Raw genomic sequence first — 27,510 nt, 5'->3', positions numbered from 1 at the left:
AGAAGAAAAAACAAAGTTCTGATACACAAATCTGTTTTCAGTTTTTGGACTTTTTCTCTAATCTTTGATTTTTGCTGAAATATTGGATCATTTGAACATTTATTGAAATGAAAGCATGTGAGAAGTTTAGAGGGAAAAATCACTATTTGGTGGAGCTGTTAACAACTCATAGACATGTGAAATGTGACCCCGACTACACACTGCTTTTTGTAAGACGTCAAAAGACAAAAAGGTTGGAAACCACTGGTTTCATCTTTAACAATGTGTTGTATTTTAAAAGCTTGTTATATTATCCATTGTGTCAAATCTGCATCTGAAAAGTAACTAAAGCTGTCAAATAAATGTAGTGGAGTAGAAAGTATAATATTTCCCTCTGAAATGTAGAAAGTAGCATCACATGGAAATACTCAAGTAAAGTACAAGTACCTCTAAACTGTACTGGAGTAAATGTACTCAGTTACTTTCCATCACTGCTAACAGGGTTCACTGTTTAGCAGCACGTTGTGTTTAAATGCTGTAATGGAACCAGACTATTTCCTGGTGTGAGCGAGTCAGAGACCAGCAGAGTAAAATATGTAAATATGTAAAATAAGAAACTAAATCCTGTCAGTGTGTGAGAGATTAAATCCTGATCAGCTGATCTGATGATGATGATGCTAATCCTCATAATGACGTGAACATGTGAATCTTTCCATCTCTGCCGTCCATCATATGTGACATGAATGAGTCCAGGTGTCCACACAGACAAGTAACAGCTGGTATGACATCATACACAGCTGTTTATTACAGGCGTGACATCACTGCAGAGAGTGATCCATTATAGAGACTATAAATATGATTCACAGCTTCAGTTTCACTTTTAATTAAATCTGATGTGTGTGTGTGTGTGTGTGTGTGTGTGTGAGAGAGAGAGAGTAGACAGTCCTGTTAGCGCCGCCTGCAGTCTGCACAGTTCATAACAACAACAACATAAACAAGCTGCATCCTGTACATTGCAATGATTACAGCAAGAAAAACATGTTTAATGTTCATTTGGGCTCCTGACCTTTAATAAAAGTGTCAGTATCCAAACATCTGGTCGCCATGGTAACCAGATGATCTCTCTCTCTCTCTCTCTCTTTCTGTCTCTGTCAGTTTAACTTTGTCGGGAGGATTCTGGGTCCTCGCGGTCTGACGGCGAAGCAGCTGGAGGCGGAGACAGGATGTAAGATCATGGTGCGAGGGAAAGGCTCCATGAGAGACAAGAAGAAGGTAACTTTTAAAAACTTTACACGACTGGTTTTATAGATACATGAAGCGGAATCCGTGTTCATTTGTTTCTTCGTTTCCCGTCTGACAGCTCGAGTCGTCTCTCCGTCTGATTTCTCTCGGTTACATCATGATGATTGACAGTTCATCAGGCCCTCTGATTGGCTGGCTGTCACTGATGGTTAATGATGATGGTTAATAATGAGGCGAGCGTCTGTCTGTCAGACTGACTGATGAACGGTCGTTCCTTCAACTAATAAGGTTTTCTGATTGGTGGCAGCCGATTGGCCAATAGGACGAGTCGTGTTGATGAGCTGTCGTCTGTCCTGAGGATGATGTAAGCAGCGTCTCAAACACCTGAACAAGACACACTCACACTGTCACCTTCCAAAAAAAGTGTGGTTCTGGTGGTTTTGAGTCTCTTTGTGGTGGTTTTGAGTCTCTTTGTGGTGGTTTTGAGTCTCTTTGTGGTAGTTTTGAATCTCTTTGTGGTGGTTTTGAGTCTCTTTGTGGTAGTTTTGAATCTCTTTGTGGTGGTTTTGAGTCTCTTTGTGGTAGTTTTGAATCTCTTTGTGGTGGTTTTGAGTCTCTTTGTGGTAGTTTTGAATCTCTTTGTGGTGGTTTTGAGTCTCTTTGTGGTGGTTTTGAGTCTCTTTGTGGTGGTTTTGAGTCTCTGTGGTAGTTTTGAGTCTCTTTGTGGTGGTTTTGAGTCTTTGTGGTGGTTTTGAATCTCTTAATGGTGGTTTTGAATCTCTTTGTGGTGGTTTTGAATCTCTTAATGGTGGTTTTGAGTCTCTTTGTGGTGGTTTTGAATCTCTTAATGGTGGTTTTGAGTCTCTTTGTGGTGGTTTTGAGTCTTTGTGGTGGTTTTGAATCTCTTAATGGTGGTTTTGAGTCTCTTTGTGGTGGTTTTGAATCTCTTTGTGGTGGTTTTGAATCTCTTTGTGGTGGTTTTGAATCTCTTAATGGTGGTTTTGAATCTCTTTGTGGTGGTTTTGAATCTCTTAATGGTGGTTTTGAGTCTCTTTGTGGTGGTTTTGAGTCTCTTTGTGGTGGTTTTGAATCTCTTTGTGGTGGTTTTGAATCTCTTTGTGGTGGTTTTGAATCTCTTAATGGTGGTTTTGAGTCTCTTTGTGGTGGTTTTGAATCTCTTTGTGGTGGTTTTGAGTCTCTTTGTGGTGGTTTTGAATCTCTTTGTGGTGGTTTTGAGTCTTTGTGGTGGTTTTGAATCTCTTAATGGTGGTTTTGAATCTCTTTGTGGTGGTTTTGAATCTCTTAATGGTGGTTTTGAGTCTCTTTGTGGTGGTTTTGAATCTCTTTGTGGTGGTTTTGAGTCTCTTTGTGGTGGTTTTGAGTCTCTGTGGTGGTTTTAGTCTCTTTGTGGTAGTTTTGAATCTCTTTGTGGTGGTTTTGAGTCTTTGTGGTGGTTTTGAATCTCTTAATGGTGGTTTTGAATCTCTTTGTGGTGGTTTTGAATCTCTTTGTGGTGGTTTTGAATCTCTTAATGGTGGTTTTGAGTCTTTGTGGTGGTTTTGAATCTCTTAATGGTGGTTTTGAATCTCTTTGTGGTGGTTTTGAATCTCTTAATGGTGGTTTTGAGTCTCTTTGTGGTGGTTTTGAGTCTCTTTGTGGTGGTTTTGAGTCTCTGTGGTGGTTTTGAGTCTCTGTGGTGGTTTTGAATCTCTTTGTGGTGGTTTTGAGTCTTTGTGGTGGTTTTGAATCTCTTTGTGGTGGTTTTGAGTCTCTTTGTGGTGGGTTTGAGTCTCTTTGTGGTGGTTTTGAGTCTCTTTGTGGTAGTTTTGAGAATGTGTGGTGGTTTTGAGAATGTTTGAGGTGGTTTTGAGTCTCTTTGTGGTGGTTTTGAGAATGTTTGTGGTGGTTTTGAGTCTCTTTGTGGTGATTTTGAATCTCTTTGTGGTGGTTTTGAGTCTCTTTGTGGTGGTTTTGAGAATGTTTGTGGTGGTTTTGAGTCTCTTCGTGGTGGTTTTGAATCTCTTTGTGGTAGTTTTGAGTCTCTTTGTGGTGGTTTGGAGTGTCTTTGTGGTGGTTTTGAGTCTCTTTGTGGTGGTTTTGAGAATGTTTCTGGTGGTTTTGAGTCTCTTTGTGGTGGTTTTGAGTCTCTTTGTGGTGGTTTGGAGTGTCTTTGTGGTAGTTTTGAGTCTCTTTGTGGTGGTTTTGAGAATGTTTGTGGTGGTTTTGAGTCTCTTGGTGGTTTAGGCTCTGGACCAGGGGCTGCTGACCCCTTAGGAAACCCTGGTCCAGAGCCAGGTAGTTCTGTTCAGTAATCCCTACAGCTGGTCTTGCCCAGAAACTGAACAAAACTTTACTAACCTGTTTAATAAGTTTATGACATTGTTATTATTTACTTTCATCACTATCAGAAAAATATAAAATATAAAAATATCATCAGTTCTGTTCTGCTGCTATAAAACACTGAGGTTCAAATATGTCCTGACGTCTCTTCTAACGCTGACAGTGACTGAAGTCATAATGAAGCAACAGTGAAGTTACTGAAATGATCATAAAACGACTGAGGAAGGAAGAAGATGGAAACAATTTCAAACATTTCAGGTCAAACTGCTGCAAAAACACACAACTGTTTATCTTTCTGTGTGAGGGATGCTAACGAGGTTAGCCACCTGCTACGCTAACTGAGATACGTGAGACAGAAAGAACAACAGGAGGTCAACAGAAACCAGATGGAGGAGAGAGGAGGAGATAAAAACAGAAATGTGAGAGTTTGATTTGTTGTTTCTGGACTGAAGCCCTGCTGACACACACACAGATGAGCTGAGATAATAAATAAGTCCTCTTTATGTGTGTGTGTGAGACTAATCGTCCAGTCTGCTGCAGCTCTTCAGGTTGCCGGGCAGATTAAGTGTATCGGTTTTTATTTACTGTCATCACCATCATCAGTGATAAGTGTCATGTCTACAGTCGGGGGGGTAAATGTGTCTGACTTCATCTTCACAGAGCCGCTAGCATGTTAGCTGCAGAGTTTGCGGAGCGTTTCCGAGACTTGAATGATTATAAACTTCCTGTTCCGCCTGTCTGTCTTTCTCTCTCTCTACCCGTCCGTCTGCAGGAGGAGCAGAACCGAGGGAAGCCGAACTGGGAGCACCTGAACGAGGATCTCCATGTCCTCATCACGGTGGAAGACGCTCAGAACCGAGCGGAGATCAAACTCAAACGAGCCGTGGAGGAAGTCAACAAGCTGCTGGTGCCCGCGGTGAGTCACCTGACCTCTGACCTCCACCTGACCTCTGTACCTCATGTCAGTCACTGCTGTCTTCTTCTGTGGTCGATAGTGTTTGTTCCACCTGTGTTCTGTGACCTTTAACTCAGATTAATGGCAAGAAGAATTAATCTGAAGGAAATGCACACAAAACAATCTATACTAACACTTTCCTTTAAGTTCCTTTAAGTTCATTAATGCTCAGTATATAAACAGTTAATAAATGCTGTCGGTAAAGTCGACTGTGCAGAGTTTTAATGCAGCTGAATTCACAATTTGGTTGTTCTCATTTACATATTTTTCAGTTTCCTGTTTTCTGTTTGCTGTCGATAGCGAACTGTACACGCTGGGCTGTGATAACCAGCAGTCATTACCTGCTGCTGCTGAAGATAAAATCATTATTTTATGGTCAGGACATCATCTGTCAATAAACAAAAATCCAGGTTCATGACAGCAGCTGTGCTGTGAGATCAGTCTGACAGTTAGCAGCAACAAAAGCTTGTTATACAGCCACAAAGCATCTGTTGCCACATCTGTATAAATGAACCTCAGACGTGTATTTATGCTTCTCGCTGTGTTGTGTTCCGGTAACAGATGTTTTGTGGCTGTACTTGTAATTGTATCAGTCATTTTAAATGTCAATATATCTGAACTCACAGCACAGCTGCTGTCATTAAGCAGGATGTGGTTTATTTTATCTGATGATGTCATGATCATAAAATAATGATTTTGCTGATCAGCATATCTCGTAGTATTTATGAGCCATGATCAAATTTCATACTTTACAACAGAAACTACACTATGAGTTCGGCTTCATTAAGACACAGTACAGGTGATCACAGAGAGCGTGTATCCTCTGCCAGTCCACCGCCACAGTTTGGGAACCCGACTGTACAGATTTCCTCATCAGTATTATTGGCTGGACTACAGCAGCAGGACCCGCCCTACAACCACAACCGACTGACTGACCGACCGACCGACCGACCGACCGACCGAGTCGCTGAGTGATGAAGTTACAACATTGGTCAGCCAAAGCCGGCTGAAGCTAAATATCCCAGAATGCATTTTGCACCAATCGACAGCAATGATATGGTGGATATTAAGCTGTTGTTGTTAATGTCAACAGGTTTTAGTATTTTCTAAAGTAACCATTTAGATTCCCAATATGTCGTCAGTTTATCCAAATAAAACCTGTTTGAGTAGAGAGGATCTGGGCGCCGCACAGACTGGAAAAAAACTGGACGTCGTCTCCGTGAGGTCACCCACCGGTTTGTGGACTCCTGTTTTGAAGCCTCGAGTTTGGCGATTTGAACGTCGCCATCTTGGATTTGACCGTCGCCAGTGTGATGGACTCTCCGGCTGACAGCGGAGACGCTCCGCGGTGTGTTTGGATTTTTATAACTGAACTGATAACAGGACGCCAACTTTTTATTTCTCTGACGTTTTCACATCACAAGCGATGAACAGCAGCATTAAAACACGAGTCTTGCAGGTAAAACATGCGACTCATGCAGCTGTTACATCAGTTTAGTGCGGGGCAGCTGCTCTGCAGGTGCGCTTGATTTGAATGTAACTGCACCCAAAATGCTGCCAAAACTTTCATTTACAGTTTCCACCGCAGCCTCCATGATCATCGACTGGAAAGAGACAGAAAAGGGAACATAGAGGCCTGAAGGAGAGCGCAGAGTTAAAGCCCCAAATAACATCACTGATAAACGAGAGACATCCACAGATAGAAACAGATGAAAGAGCAGGAGGAGTTAATAGAGAAGTTCAACATCCCAAGATATGAGTGGAAAGTTTTGTTCTTGTCATTTATAACCTTTTTTTTTGACTCAAATGTATTTGAACCATGTCAACACTTATATCTGCTGACAACTATTTTATAATGAGTTATAAACCATTTATTAACTGTTTATATATATTAATGATAAACACTGTGTGTGTGTGTGTGTGAGGCAGTGAGACAGTGAGACAGTGAGACAGGAAGTGTAGTGATTCTGCTGATCCTCACTTCCTCCACTCTCACTTCCTTGATTTCATCTGACCAATGGGGAGCCAGGAAAACGGTGTCGCCGGGCAAGAAAAGAGGAAGAGAACCAGTTAAATTTGTGCGACATAAGACACAATTGGGCTCATGTGACACGTGTGTGTCTGTGTGTGTGTGTGTGTGTGTGTGTTCCATGTTGAAATCTGACAGGAAGTGTGAAGTTGGTTTCGTGTTGCAGTGATGTTAAGAGTTGTGTGTGTGTGTGTGTGTTCAGAAATTGGTTTGAAGGGAAATGATTTAATTTGTTAACTCGTTCTCTAATTAGTTAATTAGCTCGTTAGTGGAGGGTGGGACAGGTGTTGATTCTTCCCTCGAGTGCGTAACTGAAGACTTGCAGCTAGTTTGCGTATCACAGGCAGCAACGTGTGTCGTCATATAATCAGAGCTCAGCGTCTAAACTTTGCTCCACAGCTCCACCTGTGGTCAAAAGCTCCAGAGAGAAGGTGTAAGGTTTGAGGACTCAATAACAGACAGACTTCCTGCGGTGCTGATCGGACAGGAAGCTGCTGTCCAACAGCCCAGAATAACCTGCAGATCTTTATAAACACTCCCTTACATAACACGGACTTCCTGTCCTGTGTGTCTGCTTCCTGTCCGCTCCATTGTTCCTCTGTCATTGATCATCATGTGTTAGTGTTTGTCTGACGGTGACACATGTATGTATATATATATATATATATTATATAAACATATATGTACAGTAAATGTGTATATATGTTTGTGTAGATATATATATAATACAGTGTGGTTTTACAGTAAGGCCCTGATCAGACAGAGCGCGTCTTGCAGGTTGCAAAACATGAGGCGCATCGCACTGCTCTTCTTGTTGAAGCCTACAATTTAAAAAAAAGAGCAACTGTTGCTAGGCAACCACCGAGTTACCTGTCCTTAGCTTTTAACTGTTATTTTGCTGTGAAGTAAACGGACTCCTGTTCAGATCATAATAACTACGGTTGGTAAAGTCATGCAGCTGCCGCCGCCGGTTTGTCCTCCATGACTGTTGTTGTCTCTGCTGTTGTCATCGCCACAGAAGGCCCGCCTCCCAATTCATCCGATTGGATTAATGGGGAAAAACACACTAATGACATCGGGACTTTTCTGCTCTGAGTTGAAGTTTTTTTCAGCGAGCAAAAAGCTTCAGTCTCATTGAAAACAATTACAAAAAGCTTCCCAGGCTGCTACAAAGCTCCGTCTGATCAGGGCCTAAATGTGTAATTAATCAAATATTCTGTTTTTAAAATCAATTGGCTTAATTCTTCTTAGGTTTTGAAAAAAATGTATTAAATGGACAGGATTTGTAATTACTTAACATTTTAGTGATACTGAGCAGGGCTGTGCTCAGTGTATATATATATATATATATAACAGTATATTTATGTGTAGATTTGTGTATCTACAGTATGTGTGTATGTGAGTGTGGTGCCGCTGTGTTGCAGGCGGAGGGCGAGGACAGTCTGAAGAAGATGCAGCTGATGGAGTTAGCGATCCTGAACGGGACGTACAGAGACGCCAACATCAAACCATGTAAGAGACTAACTGACCAATCAGAGGGCAGAAAAACCACACCTGACTCTCTGCTAACATGCTAACATGCTAACATGCTAACACAATCACTGATGGATACATACTAACGACTATGTCTCTTCCTCCTCCCCTCTTCCTCTCCTCCTCCTCCTCCTCAGCCTCCCTTGCCTTCTCTCTTGCAGCTTCCTCTCAGACTCCTCGTGTCCTCTCTGGCCCCGGCCCGGTCCTTGCCCCGCCCACCACCCTGCGTACACCCGCCCCTGCAGGCCCCGCCCTCATGCCGCTGATTCGTCAGATCCAGACGGTCCTGCCCAATGGGACGCCTCACCCGGGCGTGTCGGCTCTGATGCCGCCGGGCGCTGAGTCGGGTCTGATCTACGCCACGCCGTACGACTACCCGTATGCTCTGGCGGCCCCGGCCTCCATCTTGGAGTACCCCCTGGACTCTGGGGGGGTGTTAGGTAAGCCCGCCCCCCCTTGCTCCTGCGACTGCTCCCCCACGCCTCACCACCACCCCCATGGCCAGTGGAGCCCCGCCCCCACGCTGCTCCTCAGACACGCCTCCTGAAAGATAGAAAACAAGCGCTCCTCCTCGCTCCATAACACACACACACGCACACACACACACACACACACACACACACACACACACACACACACACACACACACACACACACACGCCTCGTTCACAGTGTGGCGTCTGACTGACAGAGACGTAAACAGGAAACGCTGCATGGAGGACAGTGATGATGTCACTTCCCTCGGGATAAAATAAAGCATCTATGAATCTAAACAATGATAACAATATAAACAATAATTACATGTTAACAATGATAACATAAATAATAACATGTAAACAATAACACTTGACTTGTGTTCTCACTGTCAATAAAACATCAGTTAAAATATAAAATATATCATTTTTAGTCCAACATGAAACATGTTGAATTATAGAATCAGTTTCAGTGTTCGTCCACAGGGCGGCGCCGCACTGCGCCAGCAAAAACCTCCCGCTGGAGCTTCGACTGTCAGACGTTTCAGTCGTGAACGAGGCGTTCAGGTACGACCGTGTCAACTTTACTGTAACGTGATTGGCTGAAGATGTTTGTACTACTGTTCCTCTGAGCTTCCTGTCACACAGAACCTCACCGGGTTTATTTAACGACAACAAACGGATGTTAGAACCGCAAACCATCGCGCTCTGACGTCATGTGACAAGCAAGAGTTTCTGAAACAAATAAAGCCTGTGAATGTGCAACAGAGACGCTGAGCTGAAGCCAACACGGCTAAAACACGCCTCCAACACGGCTAAAACACGGCTGCGTGTTTTGATACTAAACAGACTGCTAACTGTGCTAAACAACAGGCGATTTCTGTGTTTTTTTTTCTGTGTCGTACCTGAGTTTTCTCTGATTGGTCAGTTTTGTCTTTTGGAAAATCCGACATATCAGGAAAACACTGAATCTGAGATTTAAAGAATGAAGTTGAAATATTTCAAGAAATAAATTATTATTGTTTTTAAATCTAATAACATTATGACTTAATTCTTGAAAAATTATAACTTTTTATTTGCAATATTACGACTTTTTTTCTCAAATTACAAATTATGATTTAAAAAAAATTACAAAAAATCAAAATATATTTTTTGTAAAACATAATACATTTTTTTCTTCTCAAAATATGCCAAATTATTATTATCATGTTTTTTCTCCAAAAATATTACAACCTTTTTGAGATATTACATTTCCCTCAAATTTTTTTACATTTTTGTGAAATATTATGTTTTTATGAGACATAATAAGTTATTTGTAGTTTTACAACTTTTTACAATTTTTTCTCAAAATATTACGCCTAGTCTTGAAATATAATTACTTTTTTCTTGAAATATAATTACTTTTCCCCAAAGTATTACGATGATTTTCCCAAAATATTACGCTTTTTCTCTCAAAATATTACAATTTTTTTCCTGGTAATATTATGACTTTACTCTGTAAATCTCAGATGATGTTTTTCTAGCAGTGGTCCTGATACTCCATCGTAGGAAAACACTGTGACAACAAATGAAACTGAACGACCTGATGGGGGCGTCGTCCTCATAATGACATCACACGATTTAAATGTCGACCTGAAATCCTTTCAGATCTCACCTGTAACCAGAATCAGCCTCATTTTGTGCCTTAACATGTATTTTCTAATGATTCTCTCTCTATGCGTGTGTAGCTGTGTAGATGTGATGACATACCTGTACCTGTACCTGTACCTGTACCTGTACCTGTACGTACCTGTATGGACTGTTGTGTGACACTGTGGACAGGTGACTCCATGTCTTCCATGACGGTTTGTGGTGTCTGCCGTCTGGTGCAGGTGCGGTGGCCGCTAAAGTTCGGAGACGAGAGCTGCGTGTCCATCCTTACCAAAGGATGGTGACCGCAGGCCAAGGTTAGTCCGCTCAGCTCCGCCCCCTTTGTCTGCGCACCTGCCTTTCCCAGAATGCACTGCCACACCAGTCAGCTGCCATCCAGGGTGTTATTAACTTAATGCTACAACAATATATGAACCTGATGTATTTCCCATAAATGTGGCCGTTATGGCTCTATGTGTCATGCTAACTTTGCTCTCTCCAGCTCCGTTGTAGAGATTCCAGCGATTCATAAAAAAATATGTTTATCACACATGCGTTAAATGTAATTACAACACGTGACTGTGTGAGGAATTACAGTTTGTAAGTCTGTGTCGTCCTGCTCATTGTGTTTTATCCTCCCAACTTGGAAATTTGCAGACAGGAACCATTTTATGTATCTGCTAAGTTACTACTTCTCTAGCAGGAACAGATGCTGAGCTATCCACAGCCTCAGACGTAAACAAAACCTACGTGTGCAGATGAATATGTGGGTGGTTCGGTTAGCCAGCAAGCTTCCGCGGATGTAGTTCCCTATGCGGTTAGCCATAGACAATGGCCACGTTTATGGGAAATACATCGGGTTAAAATAAACTTTCTTTAATCGGAGAGACTTTATTTTTCAGGAACTACTTGATAAACCCTGATAGTCCTAATTAAAAACATCTTAAATGATTGATCTGAATGTGACGCCTGATCCTCTAGAGAGAAGACGTCTCACTCTGTTGGAGTTGTTGGAACTACATAAACACTCTGATTGTGCAGTGGTGTTACAGAGTGGAGCTTCTTCCCTCGTAGATGATCTTTGGTTGAGTACAGACACACAAACTCACAGACAGGTTTCATCTTGTCATCAATTTACTCACAGAAGTTAATTAGTGACAGGAACAGCTGATACACTGTGATATAATCTGATATAATCTGCCCCTGACACACAAAGTGCAGAACAGAGAAAAACGAAAACCTGAACAGAAATAATTTGAAATGGTGAGAACGCCCAACAGCAAACAGAACAGGTGTGTTCTGGGAAACGCAGGCCAGATGTGTGATAGTGATACCTGCCCTGTTCACCAGGTGAGCCCTGTCAGCCGGTCAGCATGTGATCCAACAACAAACAGAAAGTAAATGTTTTCCAAGTTTATTCTTCACAGCAGAACGATGACAGTGTTTAAAATGACTTCCTGATGCTTCCTGTTCCGTTATTTTGAAGACGCCGTGATGTTGATGACAAATAACGGAGCAAACACTTTAACTAGAAATGACTTGTTCCTGTAGCTGTAAGAAGAAAACTTTATTTAAAAAACTTCAACATTTTAACAAACCGTCTTGTTTGCTGTCAGAGTCACATGTTTCAGTTTCATCTCTGAGTCCAGGACGGGTTTAGCATGTACATTTACTCAAGTACTGTACTTAAGTACAATTTTGAGGTACTTGTACTTAAGTATTTAAATTTTCTGAATCCAAATTTATGCACCAGAAATTTTTTCTTCTTTCCTACACAAATTATCATCTCACAGTCTCATGCTGCTTATGCACTGATTCACCAGTATTAGTAATTAGTAATGCCCCATTTTCTGCAAAACAAGTACTTTTACTTCTAATACTTGAAGTAAATTTACCTGTTAATACTCTGTTCTTTTACTAGAATGCAGAACTTTTACTTGTAATGGAGTATTTTTACTTAAAGGATCTGAGTACTTCTTCCACCACTGAAACAGGTGGAAGCTGCCTCTGTCTACAAACTAGCTAACTGCTATTAAATAGCAGGTTTCTAAACCTGTCCAATAAACAAGAAACATGTCAACTCACTCAGAGGTGAAACACCTGAAACAGGTGACTCTGACAGAGTAAACAGAGGAGTTCCTGCTTGAAGTTCTCCGCCGTTAAATTCTCGTTCGCTAACAGTGTTCATCCTGAAGTATTTATCTGTGTGCACAGACCAAGTCAAGAAAGAAATGTTTGACTCTTTGCCATGAATGAGTTTAGTTTTTTCCACATTGAATTGGATTTTCAAACAGTTCCCGATTAAAAAGTTGAGTGTTGTCTCTTGCGGTGCTGAAATCAATCTAATCTAAAAAAAAAAAACCCATAAACTATGATGAGAGAAGAGTTTGATGAGGAATCTGATGTTTCTGCTGATGATCAGAATTATCTCGAGTTTACAGTACAGCCTCTACAAATACTCAGAGTCTAGCTCGAATACAGAATGATCAAGGTTGAAGTTGTGGCTCTCATGATGTCACAGCAAATCTCTTGACCAATCGGATCATCGGATGGCAGAAAACTGCTGGATATCGTCCAATAGAATCCCAGAGTTCAGGTCACTGTCCATCAGCAGGAGTTTTGTTACTAAAAAGATCAAACTGTAATATTTTATTGATATTGATCAAAAACTAAGCAACATTTAGGTAACACTGACAAACTTAATGAAACAAATCTGATGAAATTGCACAAAGTCCTGGTCTGACCCGCCGTGGTGACGTCTGACTCACTTGAACAGATTTCACTCGTCCAAACGGCTGCTGGTAAAAACTCGCATAACGCCGTCGACATGATTCATTTACGTCTCATCTGTGACGGTGACGGGCCAGATGCTGTCTGTCCGCGGCGGGTTGTGTTCAGGTGTGACCGGTAAACCTGTGTGTTTGCTGGCGTCTGGCTGTGATGGCGGCAGACAGGTGGACGACATGTGGCTCCATCAGCTCCGTGTGGCATTCAGAGACACTGGACGTGATGTCACTGCAAAAAACAAGATGTCATTTTCAACACGAATGAAAAGCTTGAATCTCAAAAATCTTTTTCCAGGACAACTTTTCTTTTTTTGTGCATTTTTTTCCAATGGAGTTTTTAATGGGTTTCATAAGCAAAACATGGTAAAACCTTCTTTACCCAAAGAACATCATGCTCATTTAAAAGGTTTTAATACTCATAAAAAAATTAACATTAGTTACAAGTTTTTTACCTACCTATAATACTAAAATTTGTTATACTCTTGTTTAATTTATTGCACGTTTAAATTAAAATTGAGAAATAAATAAAACTTTATTGATAAAGATTTCAAGCAGAGCTGAAACAAAAAGAAACTTTATTAATTACAACTTTGCTCACTTTGGGTTATCAGTCATTTCAATCCATTATCTTATGAAGCTGATAGCTTCAAAAACACTCAGATCATTTATATCTTTACATTTATTTACATTTATTCATCTGGCTATCACCGCGGGAAGCAGGGATGTTGGGGGTACTGCAGCCCGCCTCCGGGTGGCTGAAAACCTATGGGCCCATTTGTTTTGTTGTAATAATTTATCTTTTTTCTGTTGTGTGTGAGCTGCAAAAACTGACCCTGCACGTAAAGATAAGGGAGTGAGGAAAAGAAGTCATCACCCCCAACTGAAATGTTCCCGCGGCTCTACAAAAGTCTTGGAGAATACAAATTTTCCCTGTTTCATTTCGCTCTAATCTATATATTTTTTAATTTAGATCATACTTCTGAAGCACTTTTGTCATATGTTTGATATTTTATATATAATTGAAAAAAAACTGTCAGAGAAATTCCCTCAAACTGAGACAAAAATGTAAAAATCCAGAAAATGAGTTTCACCATACGCTGATGATACACTGATGTATGTTGTAGAAATATCGGTGACCCCTGCCATCATAAAACCACCTGGTTGACTGGAAAGAAATCCGTCTTAAAGTTTTTAAAGTCAGTGTTGATGTTCTCTTAGGAGGAAGTTTTGTGGTTTGTCGATGGAATAAAGTCAAAAACATCTCACAGTAGTATCTCTCCTGGTCGTGTATTGATGTAAAATGACCAAACAGCCCCACAATCACTTTGAAGAGACCTGAAAAATGGCTTAAACATTCATGAATTTGAATATTTTTTTCCAAGTTTAATTTATTAAACCATTGTTTACTTTTTGTTTGTTTTTAATTCCTTTATGTAACAGAGTTCCCAACAACAAAAGCTGTTTTCAAAGAGCTTTCTACCCTCCTTCAGGAATCAAATTTTAGCCAGAAAAACTGTTGAATTGTTGCATTTATTCATCAATGTATTTCTTAATTTTTCATGGCTGGAAAATAGTTAAAAGCTCTAAAAAATATTGGTGTATGCCATGTGTAAGCCGCACTTCAGAACCTGAAACCACTTTAACCAATAACAATAATAATACAATTACAAACAAAAGTTAAAAGATGGCCATACGTGACCAATAAAGCTAATAATTATGAAATAAAATCTTTAAAATGAACAAATGTAAATACAATACATATAAAACAAGACATTACAAATGATGTTGAAAACAAACATATCTCAGGAAACAGACGAGAATCACATCATTCAGAAGTTTCACAGCTGTGGACACAAACAGTTTCTGAATCTTTAACCAACTCGAAAAACTAAAAACCTCAACTTGTGGATAGAATACGTCAGTATTGTGGTTCAGTGTTTAGAGACAGAAACAGTACGATGTTTACACAGCTGATCGTGTTTCTCATCATGTTTGTCCTGATGAAAAATACAAAGAATTATAACCTGGATGTTCTCGACATTGAACCGACTGGGTTGTGTTGAAAATGATATTTTGTTCAGACTGTGAAGTGTGCGGAGCTGCTGGTTCCTCAACATTTTAAAGTTTTTTTTTTAACTCCTTGATGTTACTGAACATAGAAACTCTCCTGGATAATGTTACCATCATGGTAACATTATTTTACAGTTCCTTTAATTTGATAGAAATTTCCCTGAAGTTTTCTGAATACTAGTTTGAAGTGAATACTTAGTTTTTAGTGTGTAGATTTGTGTGTCAAACTACATTAGCTCATTAGGTTGTTTTCTTAAAAACTATAACAAGCACATTTCCCATAATAACACATTACATAACCCTTTCAAAGAAATGTCCTGAGAATTAACAGTTACACAGCAGCTACTTTTTTCTGAAATTATTGAAAAAACCTAATATGCTAATATTAGGTTTAGCATGCAAAACTACACACTGAAAACAGAGTATTTTCTGTTAGTTAGAGTTGTCAAAAGTCTACTTTATTTGGAAATTTTGAAAAAGAACAAGAAAAAGAACCCAAATAGCCTCTAAGGAGCAGCTAAACCAACTTAATACTCTTCTTAGTTTTTTCTTATAATTTGTATCAAATGTCCCTAAAAAATCAACAGTAAATACCTGCAAATTACTCAAAACATTTCCAGGAAATCAGTAAAAAAATTAGGGGACCTGTAAAATGAGGTGTTAACATCATCATATATGTTGATGCTCTGACACCAGTTTACATTATGGATACTGAAATGATCCCAAGTGTCATTTGAAGCTCTGTGATTGGCTGTTTGTTAGTGAAATGCACCTTGGGACTTGTAGTTGACTTTGCTCCTTCAGTTTTTACGTCCACAGTCTTGTAGCTTTGACTTTTTATTAAAGAACCAGATATTTTCTAATACAGCGTTTCATCCTTTGATGTGATGATTCAATCAATCGAGTTTCATGTCCATCACAAACTGTTAATATTATCAATAAGGAACATAAAGCAGGAACAGTTACTGAGACACCTGAAACATCTCCTCTCACTTCACACCTGTTTTAGAAACAAAACCCAGAACATTTGGAGACGAATCTTCTGGAGGCGCAGTGTCTCAGTTTGTTACGTCTGTTGGATTGATCTTCTTTTCATGAAACAGATGATTTTTATGTCCTCCTCCGCTGCCGCCAGCACAGCAGACAGTTAAAACCTCCGACAAACCTCAAGACGATTATTTAAAGAGAATAAATGTGTCTGAACCTGAGCAGCTTCAGGTCACTTCCTGGACGAGAAGATGAAGAGTATGAATGCATTTTACAAAAAGTATTCCACTTGAGACTTTTTTATGTTTTACTGTAAGCTTCTTTTTATTTCTATTATTTTTTGTTATTGCAAAGAAAATAGTATTTACTTGTGGCTTGTTGAAATATATATATAAAAATATATATAAAACAGGAATGTATATGAAATGTAAGATTTTACTTGTATTTTGCAAAGAGTGAAGAATACAGTAGAGGTCTGTTTAGCAGCTTTATAGTGCCACTGTAGAAATGTTCCTCTATTTTTGAATCTATTTTAGGGCTTTATACAAAAGAAGGGAATTCCCTGTTTATATGCAAGTTTCTATGACATCATGTGAATGATTAAGCTAAGGGCTGTTAGCATGCTACCTGCTCAAACCTTCTGTTAGTAAAAAAAATAGTGTTGCTTTCTATCATTTCAGAAAAGATTTCCATGTTTGTTGTAAATAGAAACAATTCTTTTGAAAAGGCAATAAAAACTGTTATTGAGTCAAATAAACAAAAATGTTTACTGTCGTCTTCCTGTTCGACCGCAGTTCTCACTAAATTCATTCCTGCTTCAGACTTTAATATTCACCTTCATCACCTGCTACTGCTTCTAAAATGGAGGATAAGTTAGCTCAGACTGCTAGCTACGATGCTACACACTGCACCTTTGAATAGGATTTTTCATGCAGGACTTGTAATGGAGTACTTTTACATTGCCGTATTGGTACTTTTACTGCAGTAAAGGATCGGAATACTTCTTCCACCACTGCTAACAAGATGTAACTCAGACAGTAAACTAATATATTTCCCTTCATGTCTGACTGTTTGACTTTATCTTATTTTACTGTGAGAACAAGAAGATTCATTCTATTTGCTGACTGTTGCTTCAGTGTTTATTTAAACTTTTTCTTCCCCCTGACGAGATCTCTTGTTAGGATGCCGCTAACTCAACATGTCTCCACACGTTTCATTTCTTACTTTCTCATCCATCATTGTTTCAATAATCGAACTTCATGATATCATCCTGCTGAAACTAACTTCCTTTATCTTCTTTTGTGTTTCTTCTTCTTCCTGTTGTGTTTCCTAACCTCCATCCAGCCGCCGCCCACTAACCCTCTGACCTGTGACCTCCTGTCCCTGTGATGACCCTGCTGCCTGCTGGTCGCTCTGCTTCTGCTGTGGTCTCTGCAATAAAATGCACACACACACACACACACACACACACAAACACACACACACACACACACACACACACACACACACACACTACAGACCTGCACTGAATCACTCTGAAGCAATAATGGAGGTCTGAACCGTCCACCAATCACAGAGCTCGACCCAGGAGGGCAAACGTCTGTCTGTCCATCATTTTGGTCCAGACTGAAATATCTCAACAACTGTTGGATGGATTGCTGTGAAGTTGGGTCCAGACTGGTTAGACTGGTAACAGACTGGTTAGACTGGGTCCAGACTGGTAACAGCTGACTGAAATTATCCCAACAACTGTCGGATGGATTTTTGTGAATTTTGGTTCACATGTTCACGCTCCGCTCAGGATGAATTATAATAACTCTGATCCTCTGACTTTTCATCTGTCGTCATCATCTGGTCAACATTTAATTTTTGTCCAATACAGGTTCAATTTTTACCCAGTTTGGATCAATATAGCAGCTGTGATAATGTTATTAGAGCCAGTTTTAGTGGTATTTTTTAATTGACTGTTGGGTTATTTACCCAAACTAAAGCTTGTTACAATCTACTCTTTTTAAACTTACATATCATGGTTTGTTACTGATTGTTAATAATTTGTGTATCTTTTGAATGTCACATCGTTTTGTACAAGAAACAAAACATTTGAGACAGTTTTAGCTAAAGCTTGTTATGTGTGAACACTGGGTCAAAATAACAGATTTCTAAAGTTAACCCGATGTTGTGTTGTTGCCATAGTGATCCAAACTGGGTCAAATTTGAACCAGTGGTTTTTTTTTAGTGTTTACCCGCAAAACTAATCAGCCGCAGCTGTACTTTGTATTAAGCGCTACGTAGCAAATGTTAGCATGCTAGCACACTGAATGAACGGTGAAAAACATTATGGGTGTGACCGCCCGATCTGCGTAGCACATGTGTAAGGAGGTCCGACATCTTGGACAGCTACGTAAGGCAACACCACACCACTCTGATGTGGTGTTGCTGTACGTAGCTGTCCAAGATGGCTGCCCCTGCTCGCCCATGCGCAACGCAAATCAGGTAGTGACACTGGGCTGTGTTTGCATAGAGGCGCAAAGACCAGCTCAAGCAGCGCTCCAACTGTTTTGGTGTTTTCCTGACCTTGAAACTCACTTTGCGCGTCTGTGTGGTGTTTTAGTGACGCTGCACAGGCGGGAGGTACGGTGGCCCTGAGAGCTCAACACACTGCGACTGAGGTAAACATTCAAATAGATGAAACATAATCAAATTAAGAAAACATATTCATCAATTTGACAACACACGCAGTATTTAGAAAATGCGCTGCAAATGAAGACAACACATATCTGTTTGTGTGTTTTCTTAACTCGCGTGCGTTGAGCTCTCAGCGTCGACGCAGGGAGGTTTGTTCAAATGATGCAGCACAAAGACAGTCGTTGTATTTTGGGTGAAATTTGGTTCTGGATGTTGTGCTGGAAACAGACGTCTCAGAACCATCAGTCTGTTTCTGATGCATCATCAATCTGCTGCTGCTTTGGTGTTTTTATCAACAGGATCAAACTAAATACTTGCTGCGAATATGCTGCAATAATAGATTAATGCTTGAAATATGACTAAAACACTGTCCAGTAGGAAAGTAAGGTTTAATGTGATTAAAGCAGGGAAGTCAGCATTAGACTATAAATGAATGTGGGTGATTCTTACAGCATCTGTCGTCACAGCTGCTTTATACTGTATGAAAAGCTTCTTAATTAGTTCATTAAATCCCTGCCGCATCTGAGGTAGCCTATAATGTAAACAATTGTAATCAATAGGGAATGACATTGCCAGTCATTTTTTATGATGTGAGTGCTGATGAAGAAATGAAATCTATATTTTTCTATGACGTTGACTGTTCATGTATTTGAATGGACTTTTATAAATATATAAATACAATTTTCTTGCATTTGTCATCACTTTGAGGTTGCCAGGCAACCCGCAGAGACTCCAGGAAGTCACTGCTGACAGCAGAACGTTATGTTACGCCACTTTGTTTCATGTCTCATTTGAGCTACAAGAACAATACAACAACAGTATAATTTGATTATCACGACTCTGTCTGCTAGAAACGACCTTCATATGCTGCTGATCTGCAACAGCAAATACATTTAAGAGGAAAATCTAATGCCTCCTGGATCACATTCTGACCTCTGACCTCTGTGATTTACAAGAACCCAACACTTCCTGAACTGGAGAACGATACTGAATAAAATACTTTCCTCCTAAATGTATTTGACTAAACCATTTATTCAGATAAAATGTCATTTTTAGGAGAATGAGTTTGGTTTAGTGCTACGTGTGTTTGAAATGTTTCAATATGATTTTTATTTTATTTTTTATTTTTCTAGATGTGTTTGAAGAGCATAAACCTGTTTTTCTATTTTAAAAAAAAATCAGTTGTGTGTGTTTTTAATGTGTGAATGAAGTAAATGTTGTGCCCATGTTAAATAAACAATAAAAAATAAATAGAAAATAAAATAATAATGATTTAAATCAGTAAGTGACAGTTTGATCCTCGGAGTCTAAATGTAATAAAAAAAACATAAAACTATGACGTCATCGTTCATATTGAACCAAACTTTAAAAAGTTTCCAGACATGATTCAGTTTTGTTTTTTTTATCAACACAAACGTCTTCCTGTTTGTTTCTCACATGATCAAACTGTCACGTCTGACAGCCGCGACCCGTCTGAAGGTTCAGATCAGAGGAAACCAGCCGCTCATCAGTGATGTCACGGTATTACATCATGTCCCCGCCGAGTGATGTCACACCGTCTGCAGCTCTGAGTCTGATACATCACTGAGAGATTAAGACATTTTATAATATATAAAAATCAAAAGCTGTGTTTCCTCTAATGAGCCTTTGTTAAGAGTTTGAGACCTTGACAAGGAGTTTAATGATATATTTGTATCATTTCCCGCGTACAAGCATTCATTCATAAATACTAATCTCCCCAAAATGTTTGAGATGTGAGACGACAGGTGGCACATTTTGGAAATCAATATATATAATCAGCAGAACATCAGCAGCCAAAGTCACTGATGGTGCACTTCTACAGTCACTGAGTCCATCCTCACCTCCTCCGTCACCATCCGGTCCGCCGCCGCCGCCGCCACCACCGAGGACAAACGCACATCTGATGAACAAAAACATACAGAGAAACACAGAGAAGGTTCTGAAGCATCAGCATCATGTGAAGCAGTGAATCCAGTGATGCTGAATCTCTGCTGTGTGTTTCAGGATGTGACCAGCAGGTAGCAGCATGTTCACACTTATTCAGAACACACAACACACACACACACACGCCTGTATCACGCCTGTCAGCCTGACATGTACACTGCAAAAAAAACCCCACTTACCATCAAATAACAGTAAAAAACCTTTAGTTATTCTACAGAGATTTATTTTAAAAATACGGATATTTACTTTGGACATTGTGTTACATTCTTACAATCCAACCATTATAAAATAAAAAGAAAATGCTCATTATAAAACAATAAAATAGAATGTTAAACAAATGTATTAATCTGCACAAAAAATGAAAAAGATTGCAGAACTACCTTAAAATGACCTAATTTAAATGAAGACTCTTGTTTTCATTCAGTAATCTTTGGTAAATTCATAGGATTATATAATCCATCCACAAGAACTCCCCATCAAAGTACAGATTTCTGGATGTAAAACACAGAAAAATTATGTAAAATTACATTAAAATTACCCTCCTTTAACACCCATTAATGGTATCTTGACAGCTTTAAGCTTTTATTTTATGTGATTATCCAATCTATTTACAGTAGATCCCTGGTAAATGTTGGTTTTATACTGTACAAAAACATAAGATCATGTGATAATAGTTTACAAAAACATAATTTTAATAATGATTACTTTACTAAGATTATTTGATAGTATTTAAAAGCAACTATCAAATATATCTACATACATTTCCCCATTAATGTATGAGGTTTACTTTATATAAACATTATTTAACAGTAATTACAAGCAGCTCTCCAATATATTTACAGGCTTTTCCCATTAATGTATAGTGTTTACTTTATATAAACATTATGTGACAGTAATTGCAAGCAACTCCCCAATATATCTACAGACATTTCACATTAATATATGGAGTTCTGAATGTACAAAAAACAGAAGGTCTATGTAAAAGTACCTTTAGTAACTGTCAAGTCTTTTCGAGTCATCTGCCTCAAGTCAAAGTCAAGTCGAGTCTTATCAGTATTAGTCAACCAAGTCGCAAGTCCTCAAAATTGCGACTCGCGTCAAGTCATGCGACTTGAGTCCCCAACCTCTGACAAATATTTATTGAACTGTCCTTGGCCGTGGAAGTAGGTGAATCTGCATGCTAAGTTCATAGGACAGATTGAAAACCTCCCACTTCCTTTCAGAACTCCAACGATGGCCGTGATCCTCTGCAATGAGCCTCAGCATACATACTCACCCATTTATAGACTAAATAAACTGTTAACCTTCACTTGCTAATGTGAAACATGACATGAACGCTGTTATAAATCATTTTTATTATTAAATGAATGAAAAGAAATAAACAAAACACATGTTTCCTGTTTCCTCTGCAATGAAAAATCCAGCAAATACATCTTCTCAGTTTATTTTATTTGACAGTCTAATAACAGCAGTGTTGTGACATTGTCATAACCTTTGTCTCATTTAAAATGAACTCTTTCATTTTTAAAACCAAACAGTCAGAATGAGTATAAGTGTTTGTTTTTGTTGTTCATTTGCTTCTTTTTGTACCTTTTGGGTGATAAATCAGACTGAAGAAGCTCCGAGTTCTGATGACTGATGACGACTTTTAACAGTTTTTACAGTAGATTTGTGAAAAATTATGTAAAAACTTTTGACAACTAAAGTCAAAACTTCTGCTTTCATCAAGGTGTCAAATAGTTCTTCTGGTGGGCCGGATTTGGCCCACAGGCCGCTGTTTGCCTACCACTGTCCTACATGTGGGTGTCAGTTATCCGACCGGCTGACAGGCGTGTTACAGGCGTGTTTCAGGCGTGTTGTGTGTTCTGAATGTGTGTGAACATGCTGCCATCTGCTGGTCACATCCTGAACACACAGCAGAGATTCAGCATCACTGGATTCACTGCTTCTAAACCACCATCTGCCTTTTACATTTTAATATTCACACAGACACACGATGATTTTAACTACAGTCGTTTAGCGCATTTATTTACTGTATTTGTACAAATAACAAGAAGCAAAAACATTTTATTTCTGTTTATCTGCCAGCTGTTTGTGTTTGTGTTCTGGTCCAACAGGAGTTCAAACAGCACTCTGACACCAGAGTTTAATGTCCTCCTGCTACTGATAATAAAATCAACTTGACTTGAATCCCTTATGCCTGTTAAATATATATTATATATATATATGTATAGCTGTGACGGGGTATAATATAATCTCTTTAGTATTTGAAATGGCCTCAGTCTGTACAATGGAAAGGCTGCCTCGAGTTTTTCCATGTATCATTCCAGGAAATATCATCCTCTTTCTCTGTGGAAGGGAAAATACCATTCTTAAAAATCACAACCTGTTCATGTCTCTTCAGTTCCTCGCTACACTTTCTCTTTCTCTGTCACACATTTCAACCTCCCCCCCATCCTCCTCCTCCTCCTCCTCCTCCACCTTCTTACAGCTCTTAAACAATCCTCGGAAATGACCCCCCCCCCCTCACTGACCAACCAACCCAACACCCCCCCCCCCCCCCCCCTCTTCCCAGTGGAAAAGTCCCTCGCTGGCTCGGCCCGGACAGGAACTGTCCTCCCTCCGTCTCTTTCTCTTCTGTTTCACTGCGATTCACTTTAATCTGCTTCAGTCCTGTTAATGAACCAACAAACAAAAACATGTGACAGAATAAGTTTCAGAGTGAGACATCTGCCCACCAACGTCTCTCTTTACATGCTTCATATTATCACTGTTTCTGTTTCCTGCATCTGTTTCTTAAGTGTACTGTAGTCATTATCTTCAGATCATTTTAATAATCTAATGATGTCATATATAATAATATATCAGTCAGAGGGACCAAACCACTACTTTTACTGCAATACTTTAACTACATCAAGCTCATAATACTTATGTACTTTTACTGCAATACTTTAACTACATCAAGCTCATAATACTTATGTACTTTTACTGCAATACTTTAACTACATCAAGCTCATAATACTTATGTACTTTTACTGCAATACTTTAACTACATCAAGCTCATAATACTTATGTACTTTTACTGCAATACTTTAACTACATCAAGCTCATAATACTTATGTACTTTTACTGCAATACTTTAACTACATCAAGCTCATAATACTTATGTACTTTTACTGCAATACTTTAACTACATCAAGCTCTGATATCAGTTTGAGGAGATGAATGTTCGCTACGATGGAATTATGACATCATCAGCTCGTCATCCATCACACAAACTTCCGTTCGTTTCACCTCCATCGTTTTGTGGTTTGTTTGCGGTGGATGTTCTCCAGAAGAACATGTGTGTGTGTTTTTTTTTCCCTCTAAACTTTATTCAAAGATGATGTTTATTATTCTGATTGGTTGGTTTGTAGTCGTGGGTCGTAGCAGCCGTCACATTTCAGACTCTGTTAAAGTCAAAGAGCCTCACAGTGAGATCTAGATTTGGATTGACGAACAAAGATTTCATCACATTTCTCTCATGACTGTCAACTTCCTTCTCAGACAGAACAAAAAAATGTTTTATACTGTCCTGATATTGAATGTTGGATGTTAGATCCAACACTTGAGGTGAACAAATGTAGAAATTCTACCTGTAAGACAAAGCCCAGGATTCAGCTGCCTTTCTTTTTTATTTTAAAGTTACCTCTACTTCCTCCTTGTGATGACATCAGCTCATCGGACACGCCCACAAACGGACATCCGTTCTATAGCCTTGGTTGCTAAGGTGGTTGCTAAGGTGTTCCCATGTGTTGCTCACGTTGTCCACCCTCGTACCCCTCCTCCTCCTCCTCCTCCTCCTCCTCCTTCTTCTTCTTCTTCTTCTTCTTCTTCTTCTTCTTCTTCTTCTTCTTCTTCTTCTTCTCATTATTATTATTATTATTATGCATCACTTATGGATAGCTCCATGGCCCTCTCTCTTCTCATTATAATTCAGTTTTATTTTAAGAAAACAGTTTTATCAAACACAAACAGTCCGAACTACACAAAACACCTTTGATTTTTCAAATCGGCTTCACTTTTCAACAAAATGTCTTTACTTTCCATCACATCCTTGGTTTCTAATTGGTCTCCACAAAGACAGAAGTGCAGGAACACACACACACACAGGCAGAGGAAGGAGGTCGTTTCGCTGCAGGTCGGTGGATTTCCTCCGTTCTTATCACTTCTACAGGAAGAGGCTGAAGACAGAGAGACAAGGAGAGTAAAGTAAAGGAGTGTCAGCTCATTTTGGTCATTAGTCGTTTATCTTTGTTACTTTTAGTTGCCAAAATCTTTTTCTTTATTTTTTTTATTAATAATAATAATCATAATAATAATCATAATAATAAGTAGTTTTCTCTCTTCTACAGTTTGGATCAACATCAAACTCTCCTGTTTGAATCATCAGAACAAAGAGATGAACAACTTTGTTAGAAAATATCTGGTTCTTTGATAAAGACTCGGAGCTGCAAACAAGATTGTGCAGATTTCGGGGTAGAAGTTAACTACAGCTCCCAGGGTGCATTTCAGCAGGAAACAGCCAATCATTGAGCTTCTAACAGCAGGCAGATGCTGGAGTCCACCTGTACATCCCTGCAGCGAGGTGAGGAGTTAAACAACTCCAGACCAGGAAAGACAAGATTTTCAGACGGTGTTAAAGGACGTATTCTTTACATTTCCAGCTCTATATTTATATTCTGGGGCTCTACTGGAATATCTTCACATGATTTCCAGTTAAAAACTCCTTATTTATCTTCTACTGGTCCTTTATGCAGCCCCTCAGTTCAGCCTCTGTCTGAAACAGGCCGTTTTAGCTCCTGTCTCTTTAAGGCCCCGCCTCCTGATGAGCCCACTCTGTTCTGATTGGTCAGCTTTCAGGAAGCTTCCTCCGGCTCCGGAGGCTACGTAAACAAACTATAGTAGCAGGATTTCACTTCTTTTTCTCCTTCTTTACTCCAAATGTCAACTTCTCAAATCCATCCGTACATGTTGGAGCTGAACAACACATGGAAACACCTTAGCAACCACCTTAGCAACCACCTTAGCAACCAAGGCTACAGAACAGACATTTATGAGCATGTGCAACACGCCAACGTCAGCTCATCAGAAAGGTAGAAAAAACCGTAGCAAACGAAGCGTTCAGAGCAGGTTGAAGCCCTGAACTTTGACTTGCAGGCAGCTTTTTTTATGAACTTTGACCGTGTTTAACATCCGACATCAGAACAGGAAATAAATAACACAAACCACAAAAAGCAGAATATATCTCCTTTAATTTAGACATTTTAAATCTGCCATATTACAAACATTTAATATAGGAATGAAGACGGGTTTCGCTCACAGTTTGAACTTTCTCTGCTTTGACCTTTTCTCCTCATTTTATTTCCCTTCTGTGGGTGAATCAGCGCCGACACATGAATGTTTGTTTGTAATAAAACTTTGTCTTTTCACACCTGATTAGAGAAAACTGAAAGATGGAGAGAGAGGAAAAGGTTGTGACTTCTGGATTTTCCCTCTGTCTCCTCACAAAGAGAGAGCCATAAAAACACACTGCCAGCAGAGGAAGCAGGGGGCGTGGCTTATAGCTGGAGGGGGGCGTGGCCTCCTCCTCCCACCTCTCTCTCTCTCTCTCTCTCTCCTCCAGCTGTTTAAAAGCAGCTGGTGGTCGTGCGAGCCTCCACTCAGTGATCTGGACCAGGAGCAGCAGACATGGTGGCAGTGGGAGAGCTGGTGCTGGTACTGGGCTTACTGGTGAGCGCTCACTGTGAGGTGAGAGCCAGAGACCCCGATGTGGAGGAGGAGGAGCAGGAGGAGCGGGGAGGAAGAGCTGCAGTGGGGGGGGTCCCACCTTACCTCCAGAGGCTTCACCCCAGGGCGACGGAGCCCCCCCTGCTGGGACACAGAGAGAACTACCCGACCCGGAGCGGGTGAGTCCAGATCTATAAATATAAACATTAAAGCTTCTCTTACTTTGGTTTGGAGGTGCTTTCGACTAAGACTGTAAATGTGTCAGATATCCACTTGATATGACTAACTCAGACTGATGAAGATGAATAGAAGCTTCACACAGACTTTTAAATGACTGTGTGGACACACTGTGGATTTTATCCTCCATCACTAACATTGAAAGCACATTTGAAGGATGAGTTCCCAGTGTTTCCAGTGTTCCCAGTGTGTTAAACCAGCAGTCAGGTGTCTGTAATCATTCCTCCTGTTCATACTGGATATTAAAAGAGCCTTCAAAACTTTATTTAAATCTCAGAGTAGAGACACTGCAGTTATTCATGTCTATTCTCATGAAACATCTTCAGGACAATTTAAAATCTGTTCAAACGATCACATGAAGGATTATTGTAGATAAATAGCACCACCTAATGATCATCCAATAATATAATATATAACTGTATAACACTCGCTTCTACTTCAATCAGAGAGGGATCAAATCAATGAAAATGTTCGTTCGGCACCGTCGTCAATACATGTTTTGACATTAAGGCTCAGAAGCTTCCGTACCTCTCATATAAATGGAGTTGTCTGGAGGTGCCTGAATTGCTTTAGGCTGCAAATAATTTAAAATATAGATGATAACTTCAGCTATGAAGCCAGAAACACTGGTTTAATTGCATCAAATGGTGCAAGGTCATCTTTTTAGATGATTTTATGGCCTTTATCATCTTATGAGATCGGTCACAGTGGAGAACGGTGTGACAGAGAGATATGACGGATATAACCATGTGCATAATTTGTGAAGTTGCTGGTCGACCGGAGCAGATCAGCTGCAGCTTCAAAGAGAAGACAAAGACAAACTCTAGATGT

At 39.7% G+C, this 27,510-nt stretch overlaps 2 protein-coding genes across 5 annotated transcripts in view; both read left to right on the top strand.

Annotated features, from left to right (window-relative positions):
• LOC122996636 (protein quaking-like) overlaps positions 1-19,866 on the top strand; it is a 31,188-nt gene extending 11,322 nt beyond the window's left edge. The window contains exons 3-8 of one of the 4 annotated variants that reach the window (XM_044372230.1): positions 1,135-1,251; positions 4,334-4,477; positions 7,970-8,057; positions 8,216-8,518; positions 10,423-10,497; positions 17,368-19,866. In XM_044372230.1, coding sequence (XP_044228165.1) covers positions 1,135-1,251; positions 4,334-4,477; positions 7,970-8,057; positions 8,216-8,518; positions 10,423-10,497; positions 17,368-17,381 — 741 coding nt within the window. In that variant the 3' untranslated portion in view covers positions 17,382-19,866. Of the gene's footprint in view, positions 1-1,134; positions 1,252-4,333; positions 4,478-7,969; positions 8,058-8,215; positions 8,974-10,372; positions 14,237-17,367 lie in introns of those variants that run through there. The other 3 variants (XM_044372228.1, XM_044372227.1, XM_044372229.1) reach the window with 3 other exon arrangements.
• A 6,510-nt stretch (positions 19,867-26,376) lies between these two features.
• LOC122996596 (multimerin-2-like) overlaps positions 26,377-27,510 on the top strand; it is a 35,229-nt gene continuing 34,095 nt past the window's right edge. Inside the window, exon 1 of the mRNA XM_044372143.1 lies at positions 26,377-26,621. Coding sequence (XP_044228078.1) covers positions 26,404-26,621 — 218 coding nt within the window. The 5' untranslated portion in view covers positions 26,377-26,403. The remainder of the gene's footprint in view (positions 26,622-27,510) is intronic.

Source organism: Thunnus albacares, chromosome 14 (genome assembly GCF_914725855.1).
Source record: "Thunnus albacares chromosome 14, fThuAlb1.1, whole genome shotgun sequence".
NCBI lineage: Eukaryota > Metazoa > Chordata > Actinopteri > Scombriformes > Scombridae > Thunnus > Thunnus albacares.
The sequence above is the reverse complement of the archived record's forward strand: the minus strand, read 5'-3'. Positions and strand labels throughout refer to the sequence as shown.